Source organism: Ambystoma mexicanum, chromosome 1p (genome assembly GCF_040938575.1).
Source record: "Ambystoma mexicanum isolate Mex_15411 chromosome 1p, UKY_AmexF1_1, whole genome shotgun sequence".
NCBI classification, from domain to species: Eukaryota; Metazoa; Chordata; class Amphibia; order Caudata; family Ambystomatidae; genus Ambystoma; species Ambystoma mexicanum.
In genome coordinates this window covers 1346823697-1346838153 of record NC_090921.1, presented here as the reverse complement: position 1 = coordinate 1346838153, position 14457 = coordinate 1346823697, and the positions used below count along the sequence as shown (strand labels likewise).

Genomic DNA, 14457 nt, shown 5'->3' with positions numbered 1-14457 from the left:
GGTTAGCCTGACGGCCCTCAGCTCCAACAGATTGATATGGAGTCTGGACTCCGACGGAGACCAACGACCGCTGACTGTCAGCCCGTTGGCATGAGCTCCCCATCCCGTGAGGGATGCATCCGTCACGATCGTCACCTCCGGCCAGGGAAGCCAAAATGGAGCCCCCTTCATCAAGTTGCCTTCGACGGCCCACCACAGAAGGTCCCGGGCGACCGAGGGCGGCAACTGAACCGGGTCCGACATCCTGCCGGAGGACTGCGACCATTGCGTCTTGAGTGCCCACTGCAAAGATCTCATCCGCAGGTGAGCCTCTGGCACCAGAAAAATGCAGGATGCCATGAGGCCGAGCAACCTCAAGAACTCGAACGCTGGAAGCGTCTGGGCATGCTGAAACTTGTGCACCATCTGCTGAATGTGAAGAGCCCTCAACTGGGGAGGAAAACACTGCCCCAGAGAAGTGTCGAGCACTGCTCCGATGTACTGGAGCCGCTGTGTTGGCGTCAAATGGGACTTCTTTAAATTGAGGGAGAAGCCCAGCCTGTGAAGGGAGTGGCAGGTGACGGACAGATGATCCAGGACTTGCTCGGGAGAGCTCCCCCTGATCAACCAATCGTCCAGGTAGGGGTAGACGTGAATCCCCACTTGCCCGAGATGCGCTGCCACCACCACCACCATGAGCTTGGTGAAAACCCTCGGGGGGAGGTCAATCCGAACGGCAGGACCCGAAACTGAAAGTGCGAGTCGCCAACCGCGAACCTCAGGTACTTCTTGTGCTTGGGATGGATCGGCACATGGAAGTAAGCATCCTTGAGATTGAGAGACACCAACCAGTCCTGAAGCTGAAGGGCCTGGAGGACTTGAGAGAGAGTAACCATCTTGAACTTGTCCTTCCTGAGGAGTTTGTTCAAACCGCGCAAGTCCATGATGGGTCTCAATCCCCCGTCTTTCTTCGAAATCAAAAAATAAGGGGAATACCATCCCTTGTTCCTCTCCGCTACAGGCACCAGTTCTATGGCGCCTTTCTCCAGCAGGGCTTGAATTTCCTGCGCAAGGAGCGGATCCGGACTCTGCAAAGAGAGGTTCCCCGGTGGATTGTCGCGAGGCCTGTGCCGAAAAGGAAGACAGTAGCCGTGGGTTATGATCTCCAGAACCCACACATCTGAAGTAATGGCACGCCACTCTACAAGATGCTGCGCCAGCCTTCCCCCAACCGGCGAACCATGGGACATGGCCTCATGACTGAGTGGTAGCGGCTGCGGCATTACCTGAGGGCAAAGAGGCAACTGCCCGAGCGGCCTTGGCACCACGGGTACCCTGTTGCCCACCTCTGGTACCCCTGCGTTGCCTCTTTGACTGCCAGCTCCTTTCGCTTTACTGAAGGACGAGTAATAGCGAAAGGAACCACCCCTCCATTGCTGTCCCCTAGGACGAAAAGGCGGAGGTTGGCGAACTGCAGCGCCCAACGACTTCGCTGCAGCTTTTGAGGTCTGCAACCTCTCAAGGCTCTCGTCAGCCTTGCTGCCAAAAAGGTGTTCACCGTCAAAGGGCATGTTGAGGAGCCGGGACTGCACATCAGGAGCAAACCCCGACTTCCGCAACCACGCAAACCTTCGTATCACGGTGCTCGCCGCCATGGACCTGCTGACGCATTCAGCCATGTCCAAACCCGACTGCACGGACTCACACATGGCATCCTTACCATCCTGGACCATAGCAAGGAAACCATCCCGTTCGTCCCCTTCGGGAATATGTTCAGCCGCTAACGCAACACAGTTCCACAGAGTGTGTGTGAAACGAGACAAGGCACAAATGGAGTTGGCCGCCTGAAGCGCCATACCACCAGAAGAAAACACTTTCTTCGCCCAGCCATCAAAACGTTTGTCGTCCCTATCAGGAGGGATGGTAGGGTACGACGCCTGCTTTGCCGGGGCCGTGGCCGCCTGCACCACCAAACTCTCCGGAGTGGGGTGCCTGGTCAAGTAGCAGGGGTCGCTACTGGCTGGACGGTATTTTCGCAACAAGGACCTGCCCACCGCCGGGAGACTCTCCGGAGCAGTCCAAGCCGCCGCCACCCTTCTCTGTAGAGCCATATGAAACGGCAGTACCGGGTCAGTTGGGGGACCAACATCAAGGATGTCCGTGAGATCATCCTGCACAAACTCCCCTGGGGGAGCAGACCAACCCAAGTACTCGGAAACCCTAGCCATAAGGCGCCGGTACGAGGAATCGGCATGAGAGCCAGGCTCAGGCCTACAAAACTCCACCTCCGGAGAGGTGTCCAGTCCACCGGCATCATGCAGTGACTGCCTCAAATCGTCAAACTGACTATGGCCCGAGACAATTTAATCTGGAACCTGACTAGGAACCAGGCCATCAGAATCCTCATCCACCTCCGAAATATATTCCAGGTGGCGAAAAGAAGGCACCCGAGAGTGCTTGCTCTTAACCAGAGCCTTCCTAGGGGGTTCCCCCATGCCACGGGGTACCTCCGACACCCCAGCCTCGAAAGGTGTCGAGTGAATCGGCGTCGAGAGAACAGGCATCGGCGCCGAGAGGATTGGCGTCGACGTCGAGTAAATCGGCGTCGACGTCAGATGCAGCGCCGCCAGCATCGACACAGTCCTCGAAGCCGGAGCTCCGAGCGTGTCCTTCGACGACCTGAGCGTCGACGACTTCGTCAGAGCCGGAGCCTCGAGAGAGCCTGTCGACACCCTCGACGCCTCAGACGTGGATGTCTTCCTCGAAGACATCACAGGTGCACACGGTCTCGAACGCGTCGAGGACCGGGACCTGGAACGGGTACGTCGAGAACGAGTCCCCTTGTCCGAACGGGACCTCTCCCGTGACTCGTGCCGAACACTCTTGTGAGCGGTGTCTCACGACCGACCCCACTCGGGGGCGCGGACGGCTTAGTACCCTGCGACTCGAGAATCGCCAGCATTTTCTTCCCGAAGGAAGCCCATTCCTCCGGCGTCGCACGGCTGGTGGGGTAAGCGACGTGCCAGGCAGAGTCCTTAGAAGAGGACCTGGAAGACGACCGCTGTCGGCGCTTCCGAGAATGCCTCGAAGAGGCCGAGGAGTGGCGAGACCGACTCCTAGAAGGAGACCCACGAGACTTCCGACGATGACGCAGAGAGTCTCCTCTCGAATCATCCGTCGAAAGCCCCGCAGACTTCGACTTCCGGGGCTTGGACACCCGACCTACCGACAACTTCTTCTTACGTTCACGTAAGGCTTTGGACGTGAGCGACTGGCAGTCGATACAGTCATCCGTGTCGTGGGCCTCCCCGAGGCACCAGAGGCAGGCGTCGTGCGAGTCCGTCACCGACATCTTGGACCCACACTCCCCGCACTTCTTGAAGCCCGGACGCGGGGTCGAAGACGAAGTAGAAGACATCTTCACACGAAGGAAATACTCACAAAAACGAACAGGTTTGAAGAACCGAGAAGAACAGAACTACAAAGAGTCGAGGCGTTAACCGAGATTCACGAAGCAACACGTTCGCGGAAAAAACGGAACTGAGGCTACGGGCGTCTGCGTCCTACTTATCACATCGGATGACGTCGGAGGAGGTCCTCGACGACGGCGCATCGACGTCATTGACGCAGGACGCAGACGCCGAAAAAAGTTTCCGAAGCAGCACAGCTGTGGCGATTACCTGTCATAGATATGGAATACGTCGGAGGACCCAATCCCCTCGAACACTATTTCACAACTAAACAATCCTATGACCAGCAGGTATCTTCCTCTACCATCCCCCACCACTTTTCAGCGCTCAAATGATGCACGCTTACTGAACAAGGTTAAGACCCCCCCCTTGATCCTCTTGCAAATGACTCAAGATACACCCTTTCCTAATTAGATTTGCAAAAGAATTTGCACTCATTGCCAGCCAAATGTGTCTCCTGGAGAACAACAGAGGGTTCAGGTCTATTAAGGGATTGGAGCACTGTGCCTCTTGATTTTACTGCATAGACCATTCACATTCCAGGACAGATACGAGAGGTGCATTTCCTCAGTGGGACCCATGGGAGGTCGAGGGGAATAAGTGAGGAGATGGTGCTGTACTTAAGGGTTAAACGTTGAACCAGATCACTGAACAAACTTGTTACACAACTCAACTCCTCCCGCCCATTACAACCACAAAACTCAGTGTATCCGTCACCAAACAAACTTAAGCTTTCTCAAGCTATCCCTAATTATAAGGGGTACATGCTAGTACAGACTAAATGTACTCCGCCAACCTCACATGGGTACCCGTGCTTGTTTCTAGCCATCTTCTCTCTTAGATCCCAATGTTCAGCCATGGTACCTCAGTCTTGGATGCCTGCGGATCCACCACATAGATCCGGTTCCTGAAGCCGCACCAAACCTTGTTATGCACAGTTGCGGCACAGCGCACAGACTGCTGCGGTCTCCCCAAATCGACAACACGAGGGTTCTCTAGGTCCCACAGCCGGTCTAAGTGGTGAGAGAAAAGCAAAGCAAAACGTGAAATTAATAGACATTAACACAATCAGAAAATACTGTTAAAAGGACAGGGAGTTTAGGAAGTTACATAGGTTGGGATAAAACTTGATTACACACCACACAACAAAGTCGATGAGCAGTGAAGATCGGAAAATGAGAAAATGTTACATTTACCCTATGAAGATGGAATGTTGAACTCAAAGCAAGCTTGTTTCAGATAGTGTGCACTTACCCCTATCGCTATGCTATTGTGTACAGCCATATGAAACAAGGACATTCCTGATGTCGCTCTCCTTTCCTGCATATGGCAACCATGGTACACCAAATGATCCAAAAGCCAGTATCAACAGTCCAATTTTACAAACAGAGCAGATACAAAAATGTGAGCTTTCTAAGGTACTAGGAGAGACAGGTGGGAATGTGTGTGCACTGGACGTACTTGAATATTTCAACATTACAGCTTCCTGGGAAAAGTCTAACTTGTTCAATTGTAACAGTCTATCCAGCTCACCGGTGATCACCTGGCAATCAAACAGCTTGGGGTGAGGCTGAAAGTCCTAAAAGACCCTTTCGATTTGTACATTTTTCCTAACCAATTACTCTACCTTTGCCTGTTGAGCCCAAACGGCAAGCAAAGTTAACTGATATGCCCCTGAAAGACTCTACATCTTTCAAGGTCAGTGTACAACACATACCCTATTTTGTCCAGAACAAGTACTCTTCTTCCACGACAGGCAGTGAGTGTCCTACTGGTTGCTGGCAAAGTGCCCATTTATAGTTGGGATATGGGCGGTACCCCGAAGGGGTGGCTCTAGAGAGGACCCAGTGCAGTGTAGTACAGTCAGACCAGGTGTGCATGGGCAAATGTGAAACATATCTAGACATGCATTTAAAACATGTCCCAGTCCATTTAGGAGATGGTAATGGTTTGGGTTGATTTGGTCGAATCTATTTGGTCATTGGTACAGTTACTATTTTTACTGCGTCATTTTGCCGCATATACATGTGGTGGATATCCACTGCAGACCCCCCTTATCCCCTATACATTAACTATATCCCTAAACCCACCCCCCACATATATAAGCAGAAAAATGTGTTTAACAAATTGTGACCAATTCTACTGCAATCAATTCGGCCACGCAGTAATCTATCAACACCATGGTAATTCAGTCTTGTTTTTGCATTCTGGGATATGTAATCCTCAATTTTCAGATTATAAATCCATATTGCCATGTATAACTGTAGGAGGCTTTCCTCGCCTGGCCAGTTATTGCAAGATGTGCAAGCAAATCAGCCCTTCCTGGAAAAATTGGACGACAGGGATATGGCCTTGTAAAAGCATTTCCTGACTGAGCAATGTTTCATGGTCAGCTCAGAATTTGCTCTGTGACAAGTGTGAAAGTGCGTCTGAGGCCTTGACTGACAAACAACCCATACCAAATCCCAGGAACAATCCACAAAGTGTGATTTGGTGGCCGCTAAACATGTTTCTCCCCTGTGCTACAATATTTCGTACATTAAGAGGGTATGCACCATTAATTTGATAAATGCTGGGGTGAGCACTAGCATGCACAATGAGGATGCCTTGAAAAAATGAACGACCGGGCGGAAAGTACTGGGTTTGCAGCTCTTTCAAGATCAACCCTGATGGTGAAGCCCTGTCTGTGCTCGTGGATACAGAAGGCCTTGCCCAGATGGAAGGAAGAAAGTCCTCTGCAGCTCACTTTTTGGAGTGTCTCTGCTTTTAGCTTGCTCTTTATTTATTTCAAATATACTTATAGCCAGGAGGCTTTGTATATACTACATAAGACGCATAACAAAAACAACAAAATATACATATAACAATGATCACTTCTGAAAAATTCATCATTAAAACGGGAATTTATAAACCGCTGATGTTTAAACTAAAAAACATTCTATTTACATACTGACAGGGCAAATTTAAAAAACCTAGTAGACACGTGTTAAAAGGCATATAATAATTAAGATGTTAAAACTCAGTAAGATGATATTTTTACGATATCAGCGCATTTCCAATAAAATGTAACCATATGATAAATCATATTGGTATCACAACTACTTAAAAACAGTGACCACAGAGAAGAGAGTTCAATATAATTCAAACCATTATGTAGGATTTAAGAAAGCTGAATCGTAAACATTATTGACATTCACAATCGATCAATCAATGTTCTATAGTTTCTAACACATGATTGCCACATGGGCGACAAAAACGTAAGTCTCGTGCAATGCCTAAGCGGGCACCGTGGGTAATCAGAGCTTCGCTTATATTACATTTCAATAACAAATGCTGCCTGGCTACAGAGCTATTAGGGTAGGCCACTATGTAAGAAGGTTTAGTCAGACGGTTAGCAATATATTCATAGAATGAGGTACTGTTACATTTGGAGTTCAGGATGTTTAAGTTTTCAAGACAGTCTATCTTTCAGACGAGATTTCAGCACATACACTTCACCCTCTAGCGAACAGTTAATACACCCAAAATACCACTGTGAGTAAAGGGATAAAAGAGAGCCTAAAGTCCCCATGGAATTGTAATTATCAATCGCAAGAAATGCACTTACAAAGCTCAACATCCTGGTTCCATTATTCAACCTTTGTAAGTTGTCGTAGAACATTACAGTTTTCATGATAAAGTCGTAACTGACACCGTTAAGTTCAAATTCAAGGTAGAGATAGTTGATGGAAAAGGTGTGTGGCATACAGAAAAGACTATGCAGTATGGAACTTTCGAAACGTTTTAAAGCGGTTGCATATTGATGTCCCCAGATCTCGACTCCATAGAAGAGTATGGGACGGACTTCATAAGAGTATAGGAGAAGTATAGTCGTTATAGAGAGTCCTCCTTGGCAGCCTATACATTGGTGAATTGCTTGGACTGCTCTTTTACATTTGATTTTGGTTTCAGTCCAATGCTTCTCCCACTTCAATGTATTTTCTACGTAAAGCCCTAGATATTTGTAGGAGAGAACATTTTCTAGTTGAAAGACATTTAGCTTACGAACAATGTTCTTTGGCTTACGAGGCGCGGGGGGAAAAGTCATTATTTTGCTTTTCTCAATGTTGATTGACAAACCATTTGTGGCCGTATACTCCCCTAATGCTGTGATCCGGTTTTTTAACCCTTTTGAAGTGTGGTCTATTAAGAGCAGATCATCAGCATAAGCTAACCAACTAGTTTGGTGCCGACCCATTTTCACGGGACAGTTATGCAAGTTGTTAAAGGCTAGCCACAGGTCGTCTGCCAGATAGAGATTAAAAGGTGTGGCAGCCACAATGCACCCCTGCTTCACGCCACAATGTGTAGGCATCAGACTGGAGAGTTTACCCTCAGTATCTTGTCTGATCCTTACAGAAGCGTTTGTGTACAATAGCATCAACATCTAAAGCACACCTGGAGGGATATCCCATTGAGTCAGTTTGTGCCATAATTTATTTCGCATTGAAAGCGGCCGAGAAATGAATAAAGGCACAGTAGACTGGAGTGTCTGTGCGTGTCCATGCATATTTTATCAGAGTTACTAAGATTATCAAGTTGTGAAACGTAGTGGCTTTCTTAATAAACCCCTTTTGGTTGGGGGGGAAGCAGAGTATATTGTGTGCGGTAATCCATTGAGTTAACTCTAAGAGGAGGACTTTGGCAAACAATTTAGCAGGTACATCTAGCATAGCTAACATCCTGTAGTTGGTTGCTAGGTTCCACGGTCCTTTCTTGTGCACTGGAATAATATGGCTTTCACGCCATGTTTCAGGTATACAACCAGAGGAACCTATGTGGGTGAAAAGTAGGTGTGGTGCATGGGCCCACATCCCTGGGAATAATTTCACAAGGGCATTACAAATACCATCGGGGCTGGCTGCTCTAGAAGAATTTAGTTGTTCAATGATGATTGTTCAGTGAGGATGGAAACTTTACAGTCCAGTGGCATGTTGGGAGTGGCAAAGGGTTATCATTCAGTGCATTTAGACCCAGAATAGAAGAGATATGATGTACCCAATCAGGCTCAGAGACACCATTAATCGGTACAGCACCTTTCTCATTGCCCCTCAAAATAGTCCATATTCTAGTGTTGTCTTTTTGGGAGGCAAGATGGGCAATTTTCGTTCCCCTTCTCTGCATTACATTTTAATTTATAATCTTTTAACCATTTACAGTGGTTTTGCTTTGCAATTCTTATATGACGGCTAATCTCCAAAGGGGAGGCGGGGCAAAGACTGGTGTACAAGACCAGACTGATGGTGTGTTGAAGTTGCCGTTTAGCTAATGCAATTCTATGCCAAGACCGGAGGCTCCCATTATGCTTCTCTTCCTGTAATATTTCATATAGGAAAAGCTCAGCAGCAAGATATTTTGTGCACCACACATATAAACACATTCGTAATGGAGGTGCTACAAACATAACAAACATGACATTAAACCATTCCAAATAAATCGCAAGTCCATAATAGTTCCTGAAAGGTTGAAAAAAAAAGCATTTCCCATGATGCTCCCAAAGGTCATCTAGCATCCATGGTCATGTGCCCCTAGTCCTCCAATGGGCGTGCATGTTTCCCCATAAACAGTCTTGAACAAGAAGTAACTTCCTCTTTCTTTGCTGCTCACAGCACGAGATAAGTTACTTGTTATTTAATTCTGTTTGATTGTTTGATCAGATCTATCTCTGTGGCAGCGTTTCACTGATTTCTTTATTATTGATTAATGTTTGCTGACGCGTGGCGTATAGCGGTTTACTGCAGTCTTTCTCTTGAAAGCAGTACTTTCCTTTGTCCTGCTGGCGTCGGAGTCTTCATTCCGTGCGAGCGTTTTTGCTTGCGTATACCCGCTTGCAGCGTTCTTCTGAATGCTGCAGAGGGTACTGCTGAAGCCGCGCTGCTTTCCCAGCCGGAAATAGTTTAGTGCGGACCCCGGGAAAGCAGCATGGCTCCTCACTGTGCACGGCGCCACCCGCGAATCACCAGGGGGAGCTCCTGCTCTCCCTGGTCCTTTCCTTGGGGCTCTGGCGCTCGCGTGAGCACTTCCGTTCGAAATAATGGTTGCTGAACGCGAGCGCCAGAGTCTTTGAGCCCTTCAACTCGGATTAACTTGTTTCTTTTTCACAAAAAAAAAAAAAAAAGTGAGTCAGGAAGGAGAAAGGATGCTCCTGCTGCTCCAGCCTAACAAGTTCAGGAGCACAAGACTTGAGACAGGAGTACAATTGAGTACTCCTGTATATAAAAAAAAAAATAAACAAAAAAAAAATAAAGCAAAACGTTATAATAATATATTGAGGAATTTTTTCCATAAACACTGGGCTTTGAGAGGAGGCATCAGTGAGCCCAGTAAGAAAGAAAAAAAAAAGTATATATATAAGATGCTTATAACTACCATGGCAGCGCAATACTCCCCCCCCCCCCCCAGTCTGATAAAGCTTGGTCAGAAGGTGAGGAGGATTCATGTTTCATTGATGAGGTGGCTATGGAAAGAGGCCTTCAAAAGGCATTGGGACCTACTGTTGAAAGCAGCATTAAAAAAGCTGTGTCAGTTATGCTCCTGCCAATGCAACAGCGCCTAGATGACCTGGAGGAGCGCATGCGAGGCACATCTCTGTCAGGGAGAAAGAAGACTCAGAAGAGGAAGCACCTTACACAAGGGGGATGTAGCCCGGCTCGCAGAGCAGAAGCTCTCTGACCCCCTGCGAGCCAATTGATTCCTGCCACCGCTGCCGTCTATGATGCCTTCTCCAGGCTGAAAAAAGCCTTTATGAGTCGGAAGGTAACCCCTTCCTTTGAAGGACCCATTAACCCCGAGGAGGAAAACAGGGGTACAAGGCCCTCAAGCCCAGAGGGATATGAACAGGGCACGGAAGACAACCAAAGACCAGGAGTATATGAAGAGGTATCGCTCTCTTCCTCAGACGAGGATACCCAAACATGGGGTTCGAAACAATCAACCTCGGGGATTGCGGCAGCCCCCATCCCCAGAGGCTCCGGGGAGCAACCTCCGGAGAAGGGGATGTTCGCTCCCGGAGACTTGGTACATCCTAGATCCTCTGACTGGGAGCCATCAGCCAGAACAACGGACTACATCTTTCATAGCTTGCGCAAGCCTCTTGACAAAGAGATCAGGGCAAGGCTACGGGCAGAATGCCCACGCCCTGAAATACCAGATAAAGTAGCTCTGACTCCAGAACTCGATTCGAAAATGATCACGTTCTTGGGCAAGCACATGAAGGATCCCAGGAAAGGCATCGACCGAGCCTGGAAGTCTTGCCAGGATAAACTTTTAGACATCACAGGTCCACTGGCAAAAATCCTAGACCTAGCGAAAGAAGCCTGTAACTCTTCCAAACCTATCGATCCAGTGATCATTTCTGGTTGGGTCCAAAGGGCAATCTGTCTATTAGGTAACGCAAGCTGCACTATTTCCACAGAACGTCAGAAGAGCATCCTCTACAAGATCGACTCGAAACTGACTGAGCTGGCAAACAGAGTTTGGTGCAGCCGCTCAGGGATTGCCCTTCGGAGATCCTTTTGTCAACAAAATGGCTAAATTTGTCGGTACCTTTACTGCTCTAGACAAAGCCCAAGCCTCCATCAAGAGGGTCTTTGCGTCGAAGATTTTTTACTGGCCCGGTCGAGGTCGCTCTCCGGCTGCCATGCCTTTGACAGAAGACCTCAGCATCAAAGGGAGCAACACAATGCTTGGCAAGAGCGCACCGATACCTTCTTTCCGTCTAGAGGACGAGGCAGAGGGAGATCCTGGAGGAGAGCCTATAAGAACACAACCCAACATCAACCAGCAGGTCAGTCTGCACTTACCAGCGCCAGCGCCGCATACACCCATTGGGGGGAGGCTAAGGTTGTTTACACATGCTTGGGATGGCGGGACGCCTGGGTCAGGGATGCAGCGTGCGGCCTTCGCTTAGACTTTTTCACGCAGCCCTTTCAGGCCAGTCGACCCATCCCCATAATTATGTCCGAAATAGATCGGAGGGCGCTAGACAGCGAGATTCACAGCCTATATCAGAAGAACGCAATTCGCTCCTGCTCGACTCCGGGTGGTTTCTTAAGCCCAATCTTTCTGGTGTGCAGGAAAAAGAAAATAAGGCCTGTAATAAGCCTGAGAGCGCTCAACCAGTTTATAGTCTACTGTCATTTCAAGATGGAGAGCATTCACATACTCAGAGACATCCTGAGGCCAAACGATTGGCTCATGCGTCTAGACTTAAAAGATGCCTATCTCACAGTGCCCATTCATCAAGCGCACGTGAGTTACCGAAGGTTCTTGTGGGATCTTCAAGATTGTGAGTTCACGAGTCTTCCCTTCGGGCTCTCTTCAGCACCTTGGGCCTTTACCAAACTGTTAAGACCAGTGATGGCCCGTCTCAGAGAACAAGGCGTCCGTCTAAATCTACCTGGACGACATTATACTTATGGCGCAATCTCAGGAGTTATTGCAAGAACAGGCCAGATTAACTATAGATCTGCTGCACAGTCTTGGCTTTCTCATCAATTGGGATAAGTCAGTGCTTTGTCGTTCCAGAAACCTAGAGTTTCTGGGATTTGTGGTGGACACTCAGGATGCACAGCTTCGTCTCCCAGCTGCCAAGATACATTCTACCAAGCGGGAGAGTCGCAGGCTCTTGCAGAGGGATCTTATCTTATAATTAGCAAGGGTGATAGGACTTCTATCCTCATCTATCCAAGCAATATTTCCGGGTCCCCTTCATTACCGAGAACTACAAAGACTGAAGGGCCAACATCTGAGACACAGTCTTTCTTATTCCCAACGCCTGACTCTGTCCCCTCAAGCTAGGACAGAACTCAATTGGTGGCTCCTGCACATGGAGACCTGGAACGGCAGAGCCATCTTCGGTTGCACCCCGGATATCAACATCGAATCAGACGCCAGTCGTTCTGGTTGGGGAGCGAGGTGTGGCTCAGTAGCCACAGGGGGGACCTGGTCTCCACAGGAATTGGAAATGCACATAAACTGCCTAGAGCTTCTTGCGGGCTCTTTCGCAGTTCGCTCCTTTGCCAGGAACAAAGTGAGCTGCTGTATCTTACTGAAGGTGGACAACATATCCGCAGTGAGATACATCAATCATCTGGGCGGTACCAGATCACGTCCCCTAGCAGAACTAGCCAAGGATTTTTGGCATTTCTGCCTGGATCATCGAATTTCCATCACAGCGGAATATCTTCCGGGTCTCCGGAATGTGATAGCGGACTGGCATTCTCGCTATTACCCCGACTCCAGTGACTGGACGCTCAACAGAGAGGTTTTTCTCTGCCTGCAACAGATCTGGGGTCCAATGTCCAAAGATCTGTTTGCCTCCCGTCTCAACATGCAGCTTCCAGTGTTCTTCCGCTGGAGACCCGACCCTGCAGCCTCAGCGACAGATGCGTTCCTACAACCATGGACGCAAGGGGTCCACTACGCTTTTCCCCCCTTTTCAATGATAGCGAGGACCCTGGCAAAGGCCCTTCAGGACCAAACCGAGCTAGTCCTCATAGCGCCAGTATAGACTTCCCAGACTTGGTATCCAGTTCTTCTGGAACTTTCTATGGATTCTCCAATCCTTCTACCACAAATTCCGGATCTTCTATTGAATCCGTGGAACCAACCTCACCCCCTGCTCCTCTCTGGGTCGCGGACTCTAGCGGCTTGGTGGATTTCAGGGCAAGATGGAGAACTCTGGGCATATCCCTCAAGGCAGTCCACCTTATTGAGGAGAGCTGGGCCTCCGCAACCCTCAAGAGATATTCCAATTACTGGAATGCTTGGAGAATCTGGTATCAGGGTCTCAACCCAGTTTCGGCACCTTTAGAGGAAATTCTCATTTTCTTTGCATCCTTAGTGGAAAGAGGGCTAGCGTACAGAACAGTGAACGCATATCGCTCTGCAATTTCCGTGGGTCACAAACCCATACAAGGGGTACCAGCCGGAGAGCATCACCTCGTTTGTAGATTGATTAAAGGTGTCTGGCTTACAGTTCCGCCCCCTGCCCGTTATGATACACTGTGGGACGTCAACAAAGTGCTTAATCTTTTTCTTTCTTGACCGTCTAACGAGAAGCTATCACGTACGGCTCTCTCGGGCAAGCTCACTACCTTGCTTTGTCTGGTTTCTTGTAGACAAGAGTTTCGGACGTTAGAGCTCTGGACCTAGCGGGCAGGTCTTTTTCTCCAGACGGTATTGTTTTTCACATACAAAGAAGGACCAAGTGCGACTCAAAGGTGATTTCCTACCCAGCTTTCAGGGAACAGCCCAAACTTTGTTTGGTTCAATGTCTAAAAGCCTACGAAAAAGTGACAGCTTCACTCAGAACCTCGCCTAATGGTCAGCTTCTTATAGCCATTTGCAAGCCCCACAGAGCAGTATCAGCCCCTACTTTAGCACGCTGGGTGCGCTGGACCCTAGCTCAATCAGGGATAGACACTCTGCAATTCGGCGCCCATTCTGTTAGAGGAGCCAGGGCTTCCAAAGCCTTCCAGGTTGGTGTTCGCTTAGAGGACATCATGAGAATGGCAGATTGGGCAGAAGAGTCAATATTCAAAGAATTCTACCTGAAACCGGTAGATCAGCCTGCTTCGACTGTGGTAAGTAACCTTTGAACTAGCATAATGGGAGCCTCTGGTCTTGACATAGAATAAAGATTTTCCATAATAACTTACTAAAAAGTCTTAATTCTATTAAAGACACAGGGGCGAGCATTATCCCACCCAGCGAAGGAAAAGGGTCGCGCATCGCTCTCAGTATTTATTAAGCATTGTAACAGACTATTGTATAATGAGTTTTCATGCATAGTAATATTCTAATGCAATAATCGTTTCCTTCCCACCCCGCAAGGGAACCAGGGTTATTATATACATGAAGTAATTTTGGTTCTGTATTTTTTTTTCTTGACAGCATCTACAGACAAGGCCGGCTAATCAACTGTTCGACACCTAATCTTCTGGTTGACCGAAGTTGTGTTTCTACT

The 14457-nt window shown here is 48.6% G+C and overlaps 1 protein-coding gene across 1 annotated transcript in view; it reads right to left on the bottom strand.

Moving 5' to 3' along the window:
* Positions 1-14457, bottom strand: part of LOC138454181 (C-Jun-amino-terminal kinase-interacting protein 4-like) — a 993589-nt gene that overhangs the window by 132028 nt on the left and 847104 nt on the right. Inside the window, exon 22 of the mRNA XM_069607022.1 lies at positions 4314-4462. Coding sequence (XP_069463123.1) covers positions 4314-4462 — 149 coding nt within the window. The remainder of the gene's footprint in view (positions 1-4313; positions 4463-14457) is intronic.